The sequence below is a fragment of the Stegodyphus dumicola genome, chromosome 1, assembly GCF_044657685.1.
Source record: "Stegodyphus dumicola isolate Sdum_Otavi_A_Nest chromosome 1, ASM4465768v1".
Classification (NCBI taxonomy): Eukaryota; Metazoa; Arthropoda; class Arachnida; order Araneae; family Eresidae; genus Stegodyphus; species Stegodyphus dumicola.
The window spans coordinates 211260053-211282035 of NC_140768.1; the positions used below are offsets into that span (position 1 = coordinate 211260053).

Consider the following 21983-nt stretch of genomic DNA (forward strand, 5'->3'; position numbering starts at 1 on the left):
TTTTTCGGAATGTATTTCACAGTTCGAAATTTAGGTTCATTCCAAATAAAAATCATCCATTTTTTATGATTTATTTTTAAAATTTGTATTTTTAAATAATATTTATAATTTTTTGGAAAAAAATTGTTGAACTATAACCTATAAAATTTTTGCCATCGTCTTAAAATAGATGTATTTCTAAGTGTACCTGCAAACAATTAGAGCTTTTTATTCAAAGTTTTCGAAGATGTACGTGAATTTATATATTCACGCGTTTTGAAATTTGCCATATTTGTTAAAAACGATAGTAACATCTAATGCGGTTTACGCACTTTGTTAAAATTATTGGAAAGTAGGAACGATGTGACATTTTTTCCCGCTCCTGCATAATAGAAGGGAAAGAAAAATAGGTTACCATAATATTAAGAAGTTCGCCAAATGAATTACTCTTGGCGCAAAGTGAAAAAAATGCGGCAAGCTAAATTTTTGAATTTCTCCTTGAACAATCCTATATATAAATCTAATGTACATCCTAAGTCGCGCTTTCGAGACGTGAAAAACGCAATTTGAATTTCGTCAATTGGCCCAGTAAAAGAGGAGATATAGAACTGTTCTTTTTTTTTCCGCAGTGTACATAAACATTTTTACTTAGAGTTGCGTATGACTGTGTCTTATGCAGCGGCATAATTTGTATTAATTGGTGAAATATATAATGTTATTCAGTTAAATTTATTGGGTCAGTTAAAAAGATTGCTGATTTAATGAGCGTTTTAAAATTTTTCTTGTGCTGATAGAAACTTAATCTTAGGTCAAATTTCCACCAGTTTGGTTAATTAGTGTATATACTTACTAGTGGTCTCGCTATCCCTTTTGCTAGGTTATGAAGACGCAGTAATTCGCGTATCCAAACTAAACGAAGACGGAGATTATCGCCAAATAATATATAGCAGCGAAATTAAATTTATTGAGTAACATGTAAATGTTTCTACAAAAATTGTAAATTGTAAATTCATTATTTGGCTGTTTTGCAGCTTTTATGTTAAGGGCATTCAGTCGAATAAAAAACATTTACAAAATAATCAAACCATTACTCTGCAAATGTTTTTTAAGTACATTATTACAGCGTATGTTAAATTTTCATTCACAAGATAAGTATCTTTTTATTTTGAAGAATTTTTAATATTTGCATAATCTATTATTTAATATATTTTTGAATTTCTGAAAGCGCTTTTTTATCATAATTTTCGGGAAAGTTTTAGCAGAAATAACTTAAAATCTTGTGCTAGTTCAGATAGTTGAATTCGGCTAGTTCGGCTGTTATTCAGCTAGTTGAATTGTCCGAATATCGAGCCGAATGGTTTAGCTGTCTAGAAAAGCTTTGATGATTGATACTAGATTCCTCTAAGCTTTTATTCGATGTCAAACAGAAATGTTTCTCCACCATCACGATGAAATTTTCCTAAAATTTGAACTCTTTTACTAGAGAACGGCAAAGCAATTTCTCTCTTAAATTAATTTCTTATATTAAAGTAATAGATTTCATATTTATCAGTTTCATGAATCTTAGGTAACAATTCAGATAAAAATACAGATTTCTTTCATTAATAATTTTCAGTCACTATTTATATCTATGCGAATACAGTGAAATATTTCATTGGAAATTGACTTAGAAAGGATTTTTTCTGCATGCCGGTTCTGACATCACTGATTAGTGTATTATCTGAGACGACCACCTCCACACGACCACTCCATCAAAAATATTTACAAAATAAGAAATGTTTTATATAATGTCATTCTACTCCGAAAAAGCAGTTCCAAGTCTCCATTAAACGTGTAAACGCAAACATTATCATTAATTGCATATATCTTCATGAAACGAAACGTAGCTCGCAAACAAAACTAAGGATAGTGTAGATAACTTTTAAAAATTCTCAAAACTATTTTCCAATTTTTACTTCTCAATGGTATTATAAAACTGACTTTTTAGGTGGATTTCACACACAGAAAACTGTTGCTAAGTCTTCTTTCGTAGTACTTAAACCTGTTACTGACAGGAACTAAGTAAGATGGATAATGCTTTTCATTAGTCTTTTGCCGTAAGCTGAATAAAAGATAATGTACACGCTGCAGTAAGACAACTGTCAAATAAATTTATTATGGATCAATATAAACACGAGTCTTGAATGTTTGTGCGTGTTTTGGTGATGACAAATGCAATTAGGCTTTGTAAATGAAATAATCTAATTCATTTCGCAAGAACTGTTAATTTAAACAATGATTGTAATAATTCATCTAAAATATTAGTTTACTTGAATCTCTCTAAAACAAACGTTAAAATTATAAAGGTATTTGCTACTAATTCAGCAAGTAACATATTGTTCGCCATAGGATTTCATATGAATTGGTTAAAAAAAAGACTATTAGTTATAATGCTTATTCTGTATGTACAAACATATTTATTATTTTGGTGCATTTTATAACAGTTTAACGTTTTCGTGATGTACGGTCACCAGTACCCGTTACCGAGCTAATGGAGTAATTTTATTGCATTAGCCGAACGATTTTATGCGCTTTGCTGGTCATATATGACCCCGACGTAGCTACTGAAATAACCAGATGTCGGTCATGACCCCATGGCGACCAATATATCTAATATGGCGGAAAAAAATTTGGGAATAAGCTAGCTGCTTAAATGGTATCGGGGATTTCTTGATTTTCTCCATGCGTAATCATGATCCTGTGGAAAATGAGTCAACATCCTGTGAGAGTCATTCACTAGTTGCCGAGATAAGATCGAGAAAGCTTGTAGTTTTATTCGGATTCAAATCCCAGTGAACGGGCTAACTGTAAAAGCAATTTCGTGAATACTAACAAGTTTCCCTCGGAAAGCTCTCCACTAAATCATCCTTCACCATATACGCAGTAGAGAATTTAAAGACATTGCCGTAATAAATAAACACAGCCCGTTAGAAAGTGTTTAACAAAAGGATTCTTCCTTCTTATCCTAAGCGCTCTAACAAGGACAGAGTAATTAAGACAACTGGAAAAGTGTTACTTCGACTCGTATTGGAACTAAGACGAACGGTCTAGCTGCCAGTTTCCCTTCGGGAATCCCCCACTAACATCCGAACGATAAAGTCGAGGTAGTTCGATTCCAAAAAAATCGGCTGGCTGCATAGATGTTTTCGTAGTTTGGATACGAACAATTTTCCGTTAGAAAGTCTTCCACGTAAGTATCTCTCTTAGGCAGATACTTGCACGCTTCGCCATAATCAAATAATCCAAACCAAATACTTAGAGGGTCCTCTGAAAAGGCATCCATTCCTTTAGCCAGCGGCCGAGCGGTAAAGTCTCTGAACACTGGTAGTTCGGTCCGGGGTTCGAATTCCGGCGAACGGGCTAGCTGCATGGGCTCTTTTATGGTTTTCCGGATGTGTAACGTATATACGAGCCAGTTTTCCTTAGAAAGTCCTCCACGAAGGCATCCCTTCTCTTAGGCAGATAGCCCTCCAGTGCTTTGCCATAATTAAGTATACCAATACCCTTTAGGCAGCTAACTATCGCAACGCTTGCCACAATCAAGCAACTAACCTAATCCTTTATCTTAGGACATCCTAATCCTTATCTTAGAGACATGCTTTCGCATATTTTGACATATTCAGACAATAAAGATATCAGGAAAAATTTATAACGCATTTAAGAACATGGTTTCAGGAATTCTCACCAGACAAGTCTGATATGGACTCAGTTCAGAATTTTTGCTATGCATGGTATTTTGGATATGCTCCGCATGATATTTTTTTACAACGCGCACTAGAGATTTTTAGGCTTTCGCCACTTACAAAGGCGAGAAGCGGTCGTCATTTCATTTTGGGGGCACCTAATAGGCGGCCACTTATGAATGGACTGACAATTTACACCCATGCCTTCTCGGGGATTCGAATCCGGGCTCTTTGGTATCGCAATAGGCTTCACTATACCATCTGGACGGCAGTGCTTTGGATATCTTAAATTACTAAAATTTAAGATCGTTGATAAGCGTAGGATAAATCGAGTTTTATCTTGATAATGTGAAATTTGCAAGTGGGCTACCTGGAAAGGAGCCTGTTTTAAATACGTAAGAGTAACGTAATGCATTCCAGATTTAATTGTATGTAAGTAAAATATTTTCGAACACAAAGTAATGAAAATACCGTCAGGATGAACAGCAACGCAGTAAACTAAAACTAGAAATTTGAGCACTTGGTGTGAAGCTAATTGAAGTATGAATTATATTGCGGTATTAAAATATTGAAATCTAATTCAGTATTAATACAGTTTTATTTTCCTTATATGAATTTATTTCACGGTCAAATTTAGTACCCATGCGGTACAACGGGGAATTACGTTTCTAGGACCTCGTAAAGGAAACCTTTTTATAACCCATGTGTGTTTGAAAATAATGTAAATAACGGAGGAAAGAACAAAATATTATTAAAATACTGATAAAATGCAAAATAGTTAGGTAATTTTAATTTACCATTGGGTAAAATTGAAAGTTATTGCAAGGATTTCCGATGTGACTCTTAAAATATACAAATGTGTGCAAAAGTAATGCAATTAATTGGAATTATCCTTGCCCAACCAATCATTTTGCTCGATACCTTGCCCATCGCGTGTAATTACTCCTTCGATGTCGTATAAAACGACTGGTAGCCAAAGGTGTTTTTAATATTAAGGAAGTCATAAAGTAAGAAAGTTCTCTACAATGATGACATTAAAACCAATTTTACTGTGGAGTTTTGTTTTTAATTAGTTTTTTCTTTTATATTTGTTAAATGTAAAGTGTTGTTTATGTAAATTTGCATAAGTGATTAAAAAGTAGATCTTTGCGCGAAACCGAAGTCGAGGAGCTTTGATTTGGCTTGAGTGCCGAAGCATTTCTAACTACTCGATGTCTGAGACACGAGGTTCAAATGTTTTTGAAAATCACTAATTTCGATTAAGCTTAAAATTTCACAATGATAAATGGCTTTAGAACCTTTTATATTTATATTTTATATAAATAAAACGCTCTTTCCAGTACTGCAGAACAGTTCCATAAATGTTTTTCAAAGTGTCGTACAAAATTTATTTTATGATGAAAAGTTCGATTTTTAGGATTCATGTATTGAAAAAAATCCGTCCTAAATATCTGAAACACTTTGACTTCTTAATGAAAAGTGATTTAGTTTACAAAGAAGTCGAAGTGAACCGCATTTAAATAACGCATTTAAATAGGTCTTAGGATTGTTAAAACATATTTTTTTTTCAAGCAAAATTTGAGAATCTACTATATTTCAGATTCTTAAAATGAAGATTTCTTTAAGCTTCATACTTCAACAACCGCAAAATTATCATCTCAGGAAAAAGAACAGCTTGCCGAGTTTTGAACTGATTCCATCATAGAGGCAGTCTTCTAAAAAGGGTGTATTCCTGTTCGGTTTTCACTCTGAGATGGAAATGAAAATAATGAAGCACTAGTTTTAACGTTTTGCCGCTCATTTCTTCATCTTCTTCAATTTATTGCCGTTCGCAGTTATCATGACAAACTGGAGGTTGTTCCTGATTTAAAATTTAATCTCTCCATATCTGATTCTGACTTCAGATAGCTGAATTCAGCAAAGCAGGCTCTAGTATTATTTTTTTAAAATTTTGTTTGTTATGTTAAGACATAACACAAAAGGTAAAATTAGTTTTCCTTGCAGACAGTCTTAATTTTTGTATTCTCATTGATCTGAGAGGAAATAAATTTAAATTAGCATGAATGTAATATAACTTGAACTTAATATGAACGAAGTTATGTATTCATTTAATTTACTATTGACTTGAAAATCTAATTGGTAATAAATGCGTTTATCGTAAGGGTTTTATTATAGATTACTGCCATTTGCTATGATTCAACACTATTTCAAAATATGCTCACATTTCTAGAATGAGATTTATCAATACCCAAAAAATTCATTAATTTACTAACTTTCTTATTTCCTTTTGCTAAAGCTAATGTTCAAAATAGTTACAATACATTAATAGCATATTTTTGTTAAAACTGTTCTATTAGGTGCATTTATTCGGGATTAAGACTGTATAAGGTATTTTCTCCCTACGTTCTGCATGCCTTCGTGGTGTAACGATTAGCATACTTGGCGCCTATTCGAGAGGTCCAGGTTCGAGTCCCGGCGAGGGCATTGCTCATTTTTCATGCCTCCCGCTTCAGAATAACCTAGTGACTCTACAGTGGCGCCCGAAGTATAAAAGGGGTGCATGATGATCAATGATTAGTAAAAATCAAAAATCAATGATAAGTAACAGAGGCTTATGTTTCCTTTTTGTTATTTTCAATATCTTAGCTGAAAAAGGTGGTTTTGCTTAATCTTTGAAACTACAGCGTGTTTCAAAAAGAATATACGTATTTCGAATGCATATATTTATTAAACTGTATGACATACGAATATGAAACTTTACACACATATGTACGAATTTCTCAAGTTCAGATTACAAATGTTCAATATGTCCTCCATCAGCGGCACGAACAATATCACATCGATACTCAAATTCCTCCCATACTCGGGCACGCATGTCCGTCGTCACTGATGTTATGGCAGTACGGATCCGGTTCCTCACCTCTTCCAGGTTCTGTGGGAGTGGGGGTACATAAACAACGTTATCTTTCACCGTGTTTCCATCAAAGAATGGGCCGTAAACAGATGATCGGGATATCGCACAAAACACATTGATTTTGGGGGAATCTCTTACATTTTCACTGGCTGCACGTGGGTTCTTTAGGCCCCAAGTTCGAACATTGTGTTTGTTTACATGACCATTAACATGAAAAGTCGCTTCATCACTGAACATGATGCGTTGTGCGAAAGTGTTATCATTGTCAATAGCATCAATAATCTCGTTACAAAATGCCACACGTTTGCGTTTGTCATCAGGACGCAGAGCCTGTAGCAAATATAACTTGTACGGCTTCATAACCAACCGACGTCTTAAAACACGCCAAATTGTTGTTGTAAGCAGTTGTAACTCCCGACTGGCATGACGAGTTGATTTTGAAGGACTACGTTGGAAAGCAGTTTGAATTCGTGCAACATTTTCGTCTTGAACACGAGGGTGGCCAGGACTCTTTCCTTTACATGCATATCCTGTATTTCCAAACTGTCGATACCATCTGCGAATGTTCCCCCATTCAGAGGATCACTTTGGTACCTCAACGACTAGATAGTGGAGGACGCGGGGCATATGCCTGTTTACCTATGTTAAACATCAGGCGCCCTCGTCCTCCGTCACCTGTCACCTTGGTACCTCAACTTAAAATGTCTTTGCACTGTAATCACGGAATTGCACTTCGAAAACTCGAGATGATTTCTGCTGTGGAGCAGCCGTTTTAAACATATGACGGTTACCACGCAAAACAGAAGACAACTGACATCTAGTGGATATTAATATAAACTAGACTATGTATTCGTTTAGCCAATAGCCGAGTCGAGGCGCAGTGATCGATAGTTTGGACAAAATAACACTTTGTAATACGTATATACTTTTTGAAATATTCTGTATAGGCCAGTTGTAAGAGGAGTAAGTAGTATCAGGCATGTTATGCAGTGATTTTTAAATTTTTTAACAGAATTTTCACTAAACATGATATTTATGACAAGTCTTGTTACGTAAGCACAGTCAATGCCCCACCGAAACAGGTGGTGGGAGGTTGCGTTGAACGTGCTCTGTCTTGGATACTAAATGGAGAAAAAATATTTCGTAAATTTTGATTTAACGTATGTTAATTTATCTTTTTTATTTATTTTGATTAAACATTAAGTTTTAAGATGCTGCTTTAATTTTTTTTTATTAATCGTAATATTTTTTTAACTCTACAGAAATGTCAGAAACCATACGATGGAGCATGTATAGCATGTGAGAATTTGCCCCGAGATTTTGATTCGCCTTGTTAAATTGCCTTCTTTAAATGTTAAGATGCAGATTACTTTTTCTATTTAATCTTTGTTCCTGAAATATAAAAATGGGTTTTTCTCACTCAAAGTTTAGACCCTCCCGAAGACTTCACCTCGGAAACAATCCTAACAGATGCCAATACAATACAAAATCTGCCATCTAACTGACAAGCTGAAAACGAAGCATTGGGAAAAGAATATAAACACATACTTAATGACACGCGAAAAAAGAAAAATAAAGCAAAGAAAAAGGTAAAAAAAAAAAAAAAAAAATCCACAGATTTACCATACAGATAACTGATGAATGAAATGATTAGAAACTCTGATACAGATTCTATACAAAAAGTGGTTTTAATTAAATTGCGAAGATGCTTATAACAACTCTGATGAAGAAGAATGCATGCAGTGCTTAATTTGCAAAATGTGGGCCACGATAAATGTGTGAGAGGAAACTGATCTATCATTTGTTTGCGTTAACTGAAATTCCAATGCACACTTTTATGCTGATTGATTAAATAAATTAGTTTATCTTTGTTTTACTATAAACCACATAATATCATTCATTATCGCCATATTAAGTAATGTTTTATTTAAATATTGTCTTTTTTATTTTACCGCTTATCTAAGGTCTTTTACGATTTGCTCCCAATTCCGGGGCAAATAGTAGTGGACGAATAGTTTAAGTAAAATATTTGTGTGCTAAAATCAACAAAATTGCCAAATGTTTGTTGTGCGAATATGATGAAGGGATAGTTATGCTGCAAAAATAAATAGCATTTATAATCAAGAAATCCTGAATAAATTTTAAAATATAAAGGTTTTCCAACAAAGTTTTACAACTAGACCCTTAATTCAGAAGTCAAACAACAAAAAACCAGCGTTATATTTTCAAATTTTCGCAGGACTAGTTTCGATGTTTTTATCGAACCATCATTCTCAGCTGCAAAAGCATAAATGAAAATTTTTGTTGTTTGACTTCTGAATTCGGGCTTGTTCGACATGTCATTGTATCTTAATTAACTAGACCCTTGCCTCCCTATTAGAAACTTACTCACGTTACATAGATTCCTGTTGCATATTATTGGTTTCTTTAGAATTTTATTTATACATTTTTTGAATGTATCTGAATATTTTTAATGATCATTTAGCAAGTGTTCAATATCTAGATAGGCACTGGCAGTACACAACATTGAGTAAATCCTAAATCTGGAAAAGCCGAGAAATATTGTTTTGGATAAAATTCAGTACTATCTTGTCAGTTATTCTAGAAAAATTGCGTTATAATTTAACATAGAAAAGATAATAAATTGAGGTTTTATTAAGATTTCTTGAATCGATAATTTTTTAGCTCATTAAAGCAAGTAAAATTGTTAACATGGATTTAATATATTAAAGATTTCCAATTTTCAATACATTTACTTGCTTTTCTGAAGGGAATAACTATACCTATCAGTGTATTTAGGATTTGCAATGTTGTGCACAATTTACATTTTTGCGAATTTACTGACGTATATATTTTTAGTAATTACTATATTTCTTCCATATACAGTGGAAATCACGGTGGGCTGTCGTTAGCAAGCTATCACCAGTAGCAGGTTTGTGATGATTTTTCTTTTATTTCTGTATTTTAACATTCTGAAAGTTCTCTATAATATCACATTGCCAACAATGCAGTAATTTAATTAAATTTCATCACTTCATATGTACGATTACCAAGTCATAACTGAATTATAAAATATGACCAAAGACGATATTTCTTGATTGTTTTATGAAATTAAATTTAACGAAAAAATTAATTTATTTTATTCAAGCTTATTATTTTCGAAAATTCATAAGTTTCAATTACCTTATCTCTATTATACTATTCTGTTATAACATTATTTAAAAAGTATGTTTTTAAATTGATTTTTCAAACATTGATAGACATTAATTTAAAGATTATTAGCCTTCCAGAGGAAGTTTTACAACATATTTATTTTCTCCAGATATCCTGGATTTATACATATTTCACAATATGTGTTGGCAAGTTTGAATACGGATTATTCGCAACACATATTCAGTTTTGATTGTCACATATGAAATGTGTGTTAACGTAAATCAGAAATATTTAACGTAGAAATATGAAATAATATGCAACTCTAAAGAAAACAGGTGTCAGGTTATTCAAATGTTGTAATAGAGTTTAATAATTTAATTAAACTATTAGTAATACTTTATAGATTATGATTATGATTAATGATAGATTATGATTAATTTTAATATTGTTTATTAAGTATATCTGTATTGTAATACACTTGCGTGTAACTGTGGATCGCGCAGTTTGCAAGCGTGTTTATCTTCTTATTTTCGTACTGCCTATGTAATGAAACCACGGTTCACGAATTTAATTCGTTCTTGAAGACCATCTAGGCCATTCGTCAACAGAAAACTATTTTCTCCATAAAAATTAATAAAAATCGGATGAATTCCTTCCCGGATCACAAACGATTGCTGATTTAATATTTACAACATTACTTTCTGTATTAATTCATAACCCAAATCTAAAATCCAATGTAAATCCATTAACTATAGAACGGGAAAATAAATACAATATTAAACAAACAACAAAACGATTTAATTTCCTTGAATATATATAAAGGTAAGATGATGGCATACGTTAAAATTTATGAAGATGTTATCGCGTGGATGAAGCGTCTTTTTTCATAAAACCATCCTTTTAGGAGACATATTCTTTTATCATTTCTTGATTTTTTGACAACCATTCAATTCACTGTGTCATTAAAAAGTTTTCTAATGTTTTTCGCTGTTGTTCAAGTTTTAAAATGTTTCTAAAATGAAAAAAAACACTGTCATTGAAAATGCTTATGCTGAATCTTACTACTGCTTTATAAGGGTGATATAGTTATGCGAAAACTTTGCACGAGTATCTTTCCCCTTTTTTTTCACAAATTTTGCGGCAAGAGAACTAAAATAATTTTTCCTTTTTAAGCTTGTTTTTAAGATCTTTCTTCAGCAATCATCTCTTGTTGTTGCTTCTGAAGTTGCTGTATTTCTTTGTTGATATTATTTTACCATTTATAATTTAATATAAATTGCAAGTATTTTATAAACTGCGCTCGGAAAAGACCTCATGTCAATCACTGCAGTCATCTTTATAAATGAGCTGCCAAGAGATTTAAATGTTTTTCATTTCAAAAGATATATTACATACTTACTCAGACATATACTCAGATATTTTACATATGATTCTTTTATCAAACCTCATCTCATGAATGGAGTACATATCTATCTTGGATTATAATTTAATACCTATCTCCCTGACTATTGCCTGAAGTGAACTTTTGTGTATTTTTAATCAGTTCAGTAATCTTAATGTATTATCTTGGATTTAAATCATTTCTCAAGTTATATAATCACTCATATCGCATGTTGAAACAGCTTCAGACAGAAAAGCATAAATAGTCTCCGTTTTATAATTGATTTATAATCTCCGATTGATACATTCCTGCATATAAATAGATATTTTCAGTTTTCTATTATGACTATCATTTTAATATTCTAATTTTATTCAAACCTGTTTTGCTTTTTAATTGATTGTTCAACACAAATTCTTGGAAAACTATTCTTGATGTAATCTTGGACTTTGACACCTGTACTGCGATTTTATTTTTATTAAAAAAATTTAAGAACCAATCCCTGCTTAAATAAGCGATAAAAATAGCTTTTAATAATCCACACCTCCTTTCTTTTCAGTATTTATCGTATTGGCAACAGTGCATAATTCTTTAGTGAGCAGTATGCAAAATCGGAATTCCCTTCGAACTTGCTCTATTATAAATAAATTATGCTTTCTTGTTAAGTTTTCTTGCAACTTCACATATAACTGACTTCTTAGGAGTTTATTGATTATCGTTTTCCAAAAAAATATGCAACTATAAACTGTCTAAAAATAATAAATTTTAATATTCGGTTAAACCAAATTGGTGAACCAGATGAATTCCAGCCCAGCTCTCAACCTGATCTTATCAATCTAATGTAACTTTTATAACTAGAATATTCTGAGAATCCATTGCCTATGAAAAGCATTTTATAAGAATTTACAGCAGAGTGTTTGTTTAGCAGAACATTACTGTGCAAATCTATTTCATTCTACACTTTTTCATTTAGTTGTATCCTGAACTGCTGACTGTTGAAAATCAGCACTGTTTCCACTTGGAAAAATGAGGGCGATAATTCTGTGCAGTTTTTAAATTTAATATTTCTCTTGGATACTGAACGTTTGTTGAAAAAAAAAAAACAACGGGGTGTTGTTAAATTTATTTATTAGGATAATTAATATTTGTATTAAGGGTTATTGCTAATTTCACTGTAATTTTGTTATATGTAATACTTTTTTTTAAAATTTGTAATTTTTTTTAAATTTGTTCTGCTGAGTAAAATTCTGCGCAGTTTTTAAATTTAACGTTTGGTGTTCCCTTCAGGCATTTTTCCGGTACATTTTAAAAGCCAGACGAAGGTTGGAAGAGTAGCTGCTCGTATTCAAATAAATGAATCTAACCTTACACATGCAATTTTTACTATAAAAATACAGCAAAGTAATTAAAATAAATGAACTTTCGTTTACCGGCACAAACGTAATGTTTTTGAAAATGATTATTATGCGCTAAATGTCAGTTTCTGTTATCTAGAAAATCAAACAGTAAAAGATTTCCCAAAAGCGGGAATAGAATAGAAACTTCTAAAAGCGATTTAAAATTTCTCTGGTTTCATTCCAATAGCCCGTAGAATAAACGTAACAGTTTTGGATTTAATAATTCTGGCTCGGGTACCACGTATATGGATACTGAATTAGACATTTACACATAAGCGTTTGCCAAGTGAAATAACTTTAGGCCACTTCTCAGGGGAATAGAGATATGGAGGCATTCTGAAATATCCGAAGAATCTCATCAGGGGAAGCGGCGTAAGGCTTATGTGTGATAATACGGGTCATTCTTATGCAGGTAGTAGGAGTATCGAGGAGAACGAAGTGGATGAGGAAAACCGAATCCTTGGAATTCCTTGACCAAGACTTAATTTTGCACCTTGCTAAGATCATTCCAACGGACTATTGCTTTCCAAATGGATTAAAATGCTTGGAGAAAGGAGATAAGCACATTAATCTGAAAGCATTGCTTTACTGTATATATACTGCCGTATACTTGTTCTGAAGATGTAGATTCTAATTAAATATTCAGCAGGTTTGGATAATGTGAAGAAGCTAAATAACGTATTTCTATATCCCGTTCTTGACTGTGTGGATATGTCTGAAGCCAGTTTGTTTCCTTATGCCATATTACACTGAAATATTAATTCAACATTTTTTATTTACCCTTGATATTCATTACAATGGCATCCACAATATCTCCCACATGCACAAACACACCGATCTTAAAATCAATATATTCAATCAATTCTTAAAATCAATATATTCAATCAATTCTTAAAATCAATATATTCAATCAATTCTTGAATACAATTGAATGAATTTGTTTGCGACCTTACTTAGCATCATAAGACACACACACAGATACACAATGCGTCTTCAAAGATTTAGGACTAACCAGCAAGCATTCCAAATTATAACTGCTGCACTTATTGCTGTGACATTTGAACTTGCTTTTCTTGAAATATCGGCGGCTTAAAATAGAACTTCCTATACTTTTAACGAGTCAATTTCCCTTAGAAAGTATTCCACGAAGGCATTTATCCCTTTAGACAGACAGCCCTCGATTCCTTTGAGATAAAGAAATAAACCAGACCAAAGCTATAACTTAATCATTAGCTTTCATCCTGGGAATGTTTGCTGTAATGAATTCGAAATTTGATTACAAAATCGCAATAACATTTAAAGCAGAATAAAGAACAATGGAAACGTATGGAATTTTGAGTAAATCATACGGCGATCAAGCATTAATACGATCTCTAATACGGATGTGTCATACTTGAAGCGAAGATGATCATGACGCAGTACTATCGGTCGCCCTTTGCCACCTTGAAACAATGAGTACATCGAGGAAGCTAATTAAATGTCACTTTGATCGATGACTTGCGTTGCTCGCTGGTGTATTATTCGACCAGAGTTCGGACCACAGAGAGTCCGTAGATTTTTGTAAGTGTGTAAGGTCTTTGCGAACTGGGGTTACTTAAAATATACAGCGAGCGTCTTGAGGGGTTTGATAGCTTGGAAAAGAGGGGTGGGAGGCTTTTGAATCCATTCTCCAGAAGATTCTCTTTCAAAATTGGGGCGCAACTTGGTAAAGTCATACTGTCTCCAAAGTGGTTCTAACACTGGTGAATCAAAGTCCGTACGAACAACAGACTCAAATCAGCGCTCTTCGTCGTGGACATATTCTGATGTTATTGTCAGCTAAGTCGTAACAACTCGGCAAATACTTCATGAGACATAAGATTGAAATTTTGGAGAAACTTAAATATTTTGAACCAAGTGCAAACGCATGCGATTAATATGGAATGGGATGTTCCACAACTCGTACATACATATAACAGAGTAATTTCATGGTATGTATAAGACAGCTTATTAGTATTTGAGGGAGAAATTCCTCTCCTTCATTAAAGCAATCTTCGAAGTACTAAGATTTCTAGAAGTTTGCTGTGCAACAGCTCCTCAGAGAAACTCGTTAAATTGTATATGGCTTTTAGATGAGCAGATTTGTTTAGCCTACTTGTTCTCTTAATTCCTGGCTTTCCAGAAATTCATAAATTCCTGGTCGAGATGCACGTTATTTTCCATGATATGAAATTTGGATTTATAGGCAATTCTAAGCACATCATATCCATATCTCAGGGCAGATGCAGAACTAGTGTTAAACGCACTTGGAGCAGCGCATGTAATTCTCTAATATCATGCTATTTGCACGCATATCATGGTATTATTCGTATTTGTTAATGTAAATGAGAATATTTAGTGTTCACGGCTTTCTCCAGATATGAATACGCTTGTAACCTAAACACTGAATCTTCACTTGTCATTTAACAAAACGCAAGCAGACTGTTGTTGATTCTAGTTTTGATGTTCTGTGCACTAATTCACGTGGGCTGTCTTGAGGTGGAACAGGAAAAAATTTTTCTTATGTAGTAACTGAAATCCGCTGAGTTGGCTTCCGTCCCAGAGTATAACATAATTTTTACAGAATTGGATACCTTATGTAGTAATTGAAACACTCCATTAGCTCTCTAACTTGAAGATGATTCTATCATTAAGCCTTCTGTATACGCTGTTCACCCTAAATATTTTCTAATGGCATCCGCAAATTTTGAATTCAGCTGCCTGAGCGACTGAGTCAACCAGTGGCAGAGTGCACAGGACAACTGAGCACTGATTGTTTGAACCGGCATCTAATCTTCATGAACGAGCTGTCTGCTTGGTGATTTCATGAATTTTTTCTCATTATGTAAATAAGAGGAAGATTTCCGTAGTATATTATTTAAGAAGACACCCATTCCTTTAGGCAGACAACCCTCATGTACTTTGTACTATCCAGTTAAATAAAGAAGAAACTAACGAGGTACAGCAGCAGATTGGATATATTCATCACATTGGATTAGATGACAATAATTGTGTATGGCTGTGCTTTACTTATTGAAAAAAGTATTAGAGTCGACTTCCAGAAATACAATCATTATTTTTAAAAGTAACTTTTGCGTGCTAGTGTCCATTCCTTTATGGATTTAGTGGTACGTAAAATGAAAAGGATATGATAGATTATATTTTTCAAATTAAGTCCTCTAAAGGTAGTCAATTAAATTAAAGGCAATTTTAGAGCTAAATTTCGTCGCTAAATTTTGTTTGACGAGCCTTTCTGCATCGAATTGGCGTTTTGATGATACGTTTAGAAATTATTTCTCATAAAATTAAGCAACAAATTATGATACATTTATTATTCAGTATCAAGTGAAGTGAAGTTCAGTCTTAGATTGGCATTGCTTACTTGAGATGGAACACCCACGCATGCAGAGAGTTAAATTACAGGTAATAATAAAACATAGTGAAATATTTCATACATGCCAAAATAATCTGCCTGCATTATGTAAAATATTGTTTAAGAAAGAAGGAATCCGTGTCGGTTTACAGAGGCGCATAAAGATTTTTCTTTAAACCTATCATTAATTTAAGGTTCAAGTTTATCTAATTTTGAATTTGATTTTTACAATTTCATTTGGTTCTCTTCTAGATAATATCTGGTTGTAAAAGGTTTCCCGCCAAAAAACATTCTTAATAAAGTTATAAAATACATGAAGGCAGTATTTTTAGTGCGGGTAGTAATCCCCATTCAAATCTATGATTTTTTACCAAAGTTCTGGTAGTTTTTCAGTCTTCGACTCAGAAACTTGTTGGCTGCGAGTCCAAAAATAAATCAACCTCATTTCGGACGTCCTGTGCAGAATGAAATACAGCATCAGCAAGATGTAGCTACAAATATGAAAAAAGGTAGGTATCCGAAGGAGCGGTATTGGGGCTATAGGGTGGGTGTGGCAGATCCCATTCGAGTTTGTACAGAGTCCAGCCGGTGAATGCAGACACATGTGGTCTTGTATTATCTTGATGGAACATTATTTTTTTGTACTGGATTTTAATTCGACGTTTTCTCTTGATAGCAGTGACAACAACGACATCACGATATACACCTAACTGTCGAGGATCTTACCTTTTTACCGATAATCTTTATGGATAATACCGCGGCAATTCCACCAGGTGCAAAGCTTAATCATTTTGTTAGCCAACTAGCGCTTTGCGACGCTGCCGACGAGCTGACCGGGCACACACCAACCTCTTTTCGGCGTGAGCTGTTGAAGAAAATCCATATTTCATCACAAGTGACGATCCGGTCTAGAATTTTGTCCTTGCGTTGATATTCGAGAAGATTAGTGCCGGCCCGAACACGTCTGGCCTTATCTGCTCGAATCAGCTCATACGGCACCCAGCGATTGAACTTGTACTTCAAGTTTATGCGATGTATAGAGCGACTAATAGACATGGCACTAACGTCTAACTTCCTTAACAAGCACTCGAGTAGTTGCATACCGATCTTCTTCCAGAAGTTCTCTGAGGCAGGTCTCATCAACATAAATATGCTGGCCAGAGCGCTTTGCTTCTTGAATGCCATAGTCCTCATTTTTAAACTTTCAGTACCAAACCTTCACAGTGTCATATGATACAACATTAATACCTAAAACTATATGTATGATTTGATGACATTCTGTACCTGACTTTTTGCTACAGAACTGAAAGTAAATAATGGTTTTAATTTCATAGCTTGATAATTCCATTTGAGACACCTCGTACTTGATGATAACGATATGCTTTTACAAATTTCACAACACAATGTGTTAAAACAAGTCTCTTTCTTTCAAATGCCAAAACTCGTTTGACAAAATGTGATTAAACATGCCATTGTGCAAACGAGATTTGTGGTGGCTGGGAACTTTCGTTATAACCCGATATTTATACTATTTGAATAGAAATTATGTTAAAAGTAATATTTGTAACACATACAAACCATTCACGTTTCGTGTGGCAACAAGAATATATTTAGGAAGCGTCTACGGAGCTTTTAAACAAAATCTAATCTAATATTAATACTCGTAACTCGTATTCGAAGTATTAATGCCAGTAAAAATTAGTTATTTTCTTTTAATTTGAACATTGAATGTTGCTCACTGTTATCGATTTGTGCTTCCGGAAATACTATGGGAGATAAAATCTACTTTTAGGAAGCTCAGCTTCATGGCTAACCACTAGGTTCACCCGCACGGTGTGTGACTTTTAACTTCTTCGTCACGTCCCAAGGAAAATCGATTTCTTTTTTTGCCCTTCTTTTACACTATTTCCTTTTTTTGCGTGTTCCGAATGAACTGTGGTTACAGCTACTGAGGTATTCTCTGGTCTTGCGATGAGTTATGGAGCAAGATTTTTCGTTCCGTGATTGATGCGTTTCTGATGGTGTTTGTTCTTTGCTCTCCGAGCGATGCCAACTTTTTAATCACAAATTGCTGTTTTTCATTTTTCGGTGAAAGTATTTTTTCACTACATTCTAAGTCGCGAGCGCACGCATACACTAAACAGGAAAATGTGCGTAAATTACAGTTTTGGTATGTTCCAAATGCTTTTTTTCACGTTACGATCAGCTAGATGAATATTTTTTAAGAGATGTGTTAAGTATTTTAAAGCAAATGGTCTTTTGGCAAAGATCCAGAGTTGAATATTTAACTCAAATTTTTTTCTATGTAAGAAGAGGGCAAGTTATGCAAGTAAATTTTATGAATAAAATAAATATTAAGAGAATGGCAGCGAACACTATATATACGTTTGCGCCATCTATTGTTCTGTTATTGTTCGGGGATCATGTAAACTGATGTGCTTGGTTTATTTGTAAACGCACAAATGATTAACAGAATAAGGAGACGTTCCAAATGTTCATGAATGGAGAAACGTAGTTCATTTGCAAAATGTAAAACAGCATAAAATGAGATACTAATTTTTGTTAAATTAAGGAACTTAATACATGTAAAAATATACGGTAATGAAATTATTCCTAAATTTTCACATTGATGTTCTTGGGAATCTTGATAGCCGCTTAGATGGGATAGTAGTTAGTGACGTTGACTACTGAACCGAAGGCTCTAGGTTGAATCCTGGAGAAGTCATGGATATTTGTAAATGTATAGTGTCTTCGCAGTCTGGGGACACACAAAATATAGAGCGAGCAAAAAGTTCTATATTGATTTGGTGGTAGAAAAAGAGGGGTGGTTGACGTTGGGACCTATCCGGGTGCTTTCCTTCAAAATTGGGAAGGGAACTGAGCAAAGTCGTATATGGTGGTATAGTCGTATACCAAGTTTAAGTTAAAATAAGAAGTTTAAGTTAAAATAAGAAAATTTAAGTTATTAGAAGTTTGTTGACCACGAGATAATGTATTCTCGATCTTTTTTTAGAGACTCTCATTCTTTATTTAACTAAATATAACAGGTAGACATATAACTCATTATACGTTTGTTTTGAAGCACAAACAAAATTCGTGCTACCTCAAAATATCATTTACGGCGACTACTACATGTATTTTTCCCCTGACAGATAGTTGAATTTCTGTTACACCCTTCGAAATATTTCTAAAGTTTTTCTTAATAGAGTACCTTCTATATGTTTCTTAATAGAAGACAATATCGTATCATTTTTAAGCATCACATTTCTCGAAACATTTTCAGTGAATCTGCAACTGTCCATACTGTTGTTGGTTGAAACTCTCCGTAAATACGAGTAAAACGCTGTCAAGGGGCTAAAATTATTGCTAATATGATATGTCTTAACACGTTCCCTGCCGCGTGGGGCGTATGCGCTACACGCTAAACTTTCGGTTCAAGCCATTTGGTATTATCATGGTAAAATGAAGAATTTTTTAAAAATTCATTATGCAGTCAACTATGGGCATCTTAGTACTACTGCTGATGCCATTATTTAATTGTGGGGCGTATACGCCCCACGCGGCGTGATGGGCAATTTTTTTTTTCTCCGTAACTTGTTTCAACTGCATTCCTCGTATTTCGATCAGTCATTTATTCGCGTGTCGTTGATACACTACTTACTGCTCACTGAAGCTGGGATTGATTTATAGTTCAGTGTGTTAGACGAAGGAAATACGATACGTACATACTATTTCAGTGTTATAAATTCGGATATTTTGCATTTAAAAATGGTTGCATTTTTTCCCGCCTTTTTTTCTTCAGACCTTTTCCAAATTTTACAATAATTACTCCTTATAAGCAGCAAAATTTTTTCTAGGATGATTCTGACGATGAGGAAGGCTACTTTAATTCGATAAGAAGGCGCTGTAAAATTTGTTACGAAAGAAATGTTAAAAATTTGGGTTCCCAATCGGCAAGAAACTGTGTAAAAGTTGCGACATTCTGCGATAGTTGTGTGGATAAACCACACTTATGTTTGCCATGTTTTAATAAAGTTCATTGTAACATCCCTTTGTAATTGCATACAAACTTGAATTTAACTAAAATGTTATATTTAAAACTGATATACGTACGATAAAAAATTATATGTGAGGATGCAACTTGCTTGGCATAGTAATGTTCAGCCAGGTATTTGTTAAACTAATTCCTAGAAAATTAAATTTATTGGTTTGTTGTGTTATGCATGTTAAACTATAATACCTTTCCTTGATAATTATGATTTTTGAGCTATTTTAATTATTGTAAGGCATACGCCAGAAACAAAATAATACAAATGTAAAGCGTGGACGGGGAAGTCTTCAAAAAACGGTCTGGCAAGGAACGTGTTAATTCCTCTTTTAACTTAATGTGTACCATAAAAGGGCAAAAAAGATATTAATTACACTGAACAGTTACCTAATTCTCATGTCGTATCCACTGACTAGTAGCCGAGTAGTTAAGGCTGCTTAAGTTCTGGTAGTAAACACTGGTAGTTCGACCTGGGCTCACATCGTGGCTAGCCAGCTTTCTAGTTGAGCTTTCTAGCCAGCTTTCTATTTTCGTGCATTTCTGTACCTGGTAAGTAGATGCGAACTGTTTTCCTTGAAAAAAACCTCATCGAAGGTGTACCTCTGTTTAAGTGAACCTGCGTCTTCGCAGCGACATGTCTTCGCATGTTCAGTTACATGTGACATGTGTGTTAGTTACGCGTGACATGTTCAGTTAAGTGAACATGTCTTCGCATGCTTTACGATAATTTAAATAAACCAAACCTTATATATATATACCCAAGAATGCGCTGCTTGCGTGGTCGTTTCTTATTTTCTTCGTTTGAATATAGTCAGTTTTCCTTAAAAAGTCATCCTCAAATGTATCCTTGTCTTGGCAGATATTTCAATTCTCCAATTCTAATTCATTTATATTTTAAACACAAATACGACAAAAATAGTACTACCTAAAATGTCTTTAACACACCTCCGCATTGTTTTAAAGCTTCACATTTGTTCTAATCGATCGGCTTTCGTTTCGAAATTGAAAGATTTTTCATATGCTTTGTGTTCATCATAAATTTCTTCAGCAGTTTAACTGAAACACTTCAGTCTGGAATTGAAGAAATTCATTGCTAAATGAAGAATAATTTTACATTACTTGAAGAATAATTTTACTTACATGATTTTATACATTTCAGATCGGTTTAAATGAAATTAATGTTAAATTAATGTTTCTGGACGCTGGTGAATTTTGAACTTTTTGTTTTTGCTGTAATACATATATTTAATTTTGCACTTCCTGTTTACGTGGGAGATTTTTCCAACAAGAATATACTGTATATAACTATAGACTGCGATATTCGGACTCTTAGGTGGACGAGTAAACATTTCACATTATTCAGCTTTTGTTGTATCGCATTTGCAGTATTTAATATTACCTTACTGAAGACTGTATATCTGTTTAACGGTTATTCTTAATACTATAGATCCAACCACAAAAATGAAACAAATTTTTTGCATGTGATCCTGATTTCTTTGTGAGACTTAGTTTGTCATATGGTTTCAAACGCTATTGTTTCTCGACTAATAACAGCAGAAAAGAGGAAAAAAACCCTTTCATCTCCACATAATAGTTGGTCTTTAACTGTCATGCGAGCAGAGCAATGCAAATCTATAATTTTGCTAAAAGTTCTCAGCTTTCAGTTGATGGGAAACCGAAGTAGTAAGTAGCACAGAAAAACAAGCATATTCATTTCTTAGTCATTTCTAATCATTTCAACAGCAACTGACGAAGAACTATTGCTGTTGACATAAATAATGAATAATTAATATTATTATAATTAATAATGAATTATTAAATAATGAATAATCTGCATGAATGTAGGTTCGCATTGTGAAAGCACGTCTGTACCTAGAGCCATTAAATTTCGAATAATGTAATCCTCCACCCGAACATGGGCACCTTAACGTCCTAATTTTAAATTTGTTTTATTATCTATGTCATATTTTGTAAAATTTTGACGACTTTTTGATTTTAACG

General features: G+C 33.6%; 1 protein-coding gene across 1 annotated transcript in view; it reads left to right on the forward strand.

The window, feature by feature from the left end:
• Positions 1-21983, forward strand: part of LOC118184450 (uncharacterized) — a 384362-nt gene that overhangs the window by 36058 nt on the left and 326321 nt on the right. Inside the window, exon 2 of the mRNA XM_085825143.1 lies at positions 9502-9547. Coding sequence (XP_085681269.1) covers positions 9502-9547 — 46 coding nt within the window. The remainder of the gene's footprint in view (positions 1-9501; positions 9548-21983) is intronic.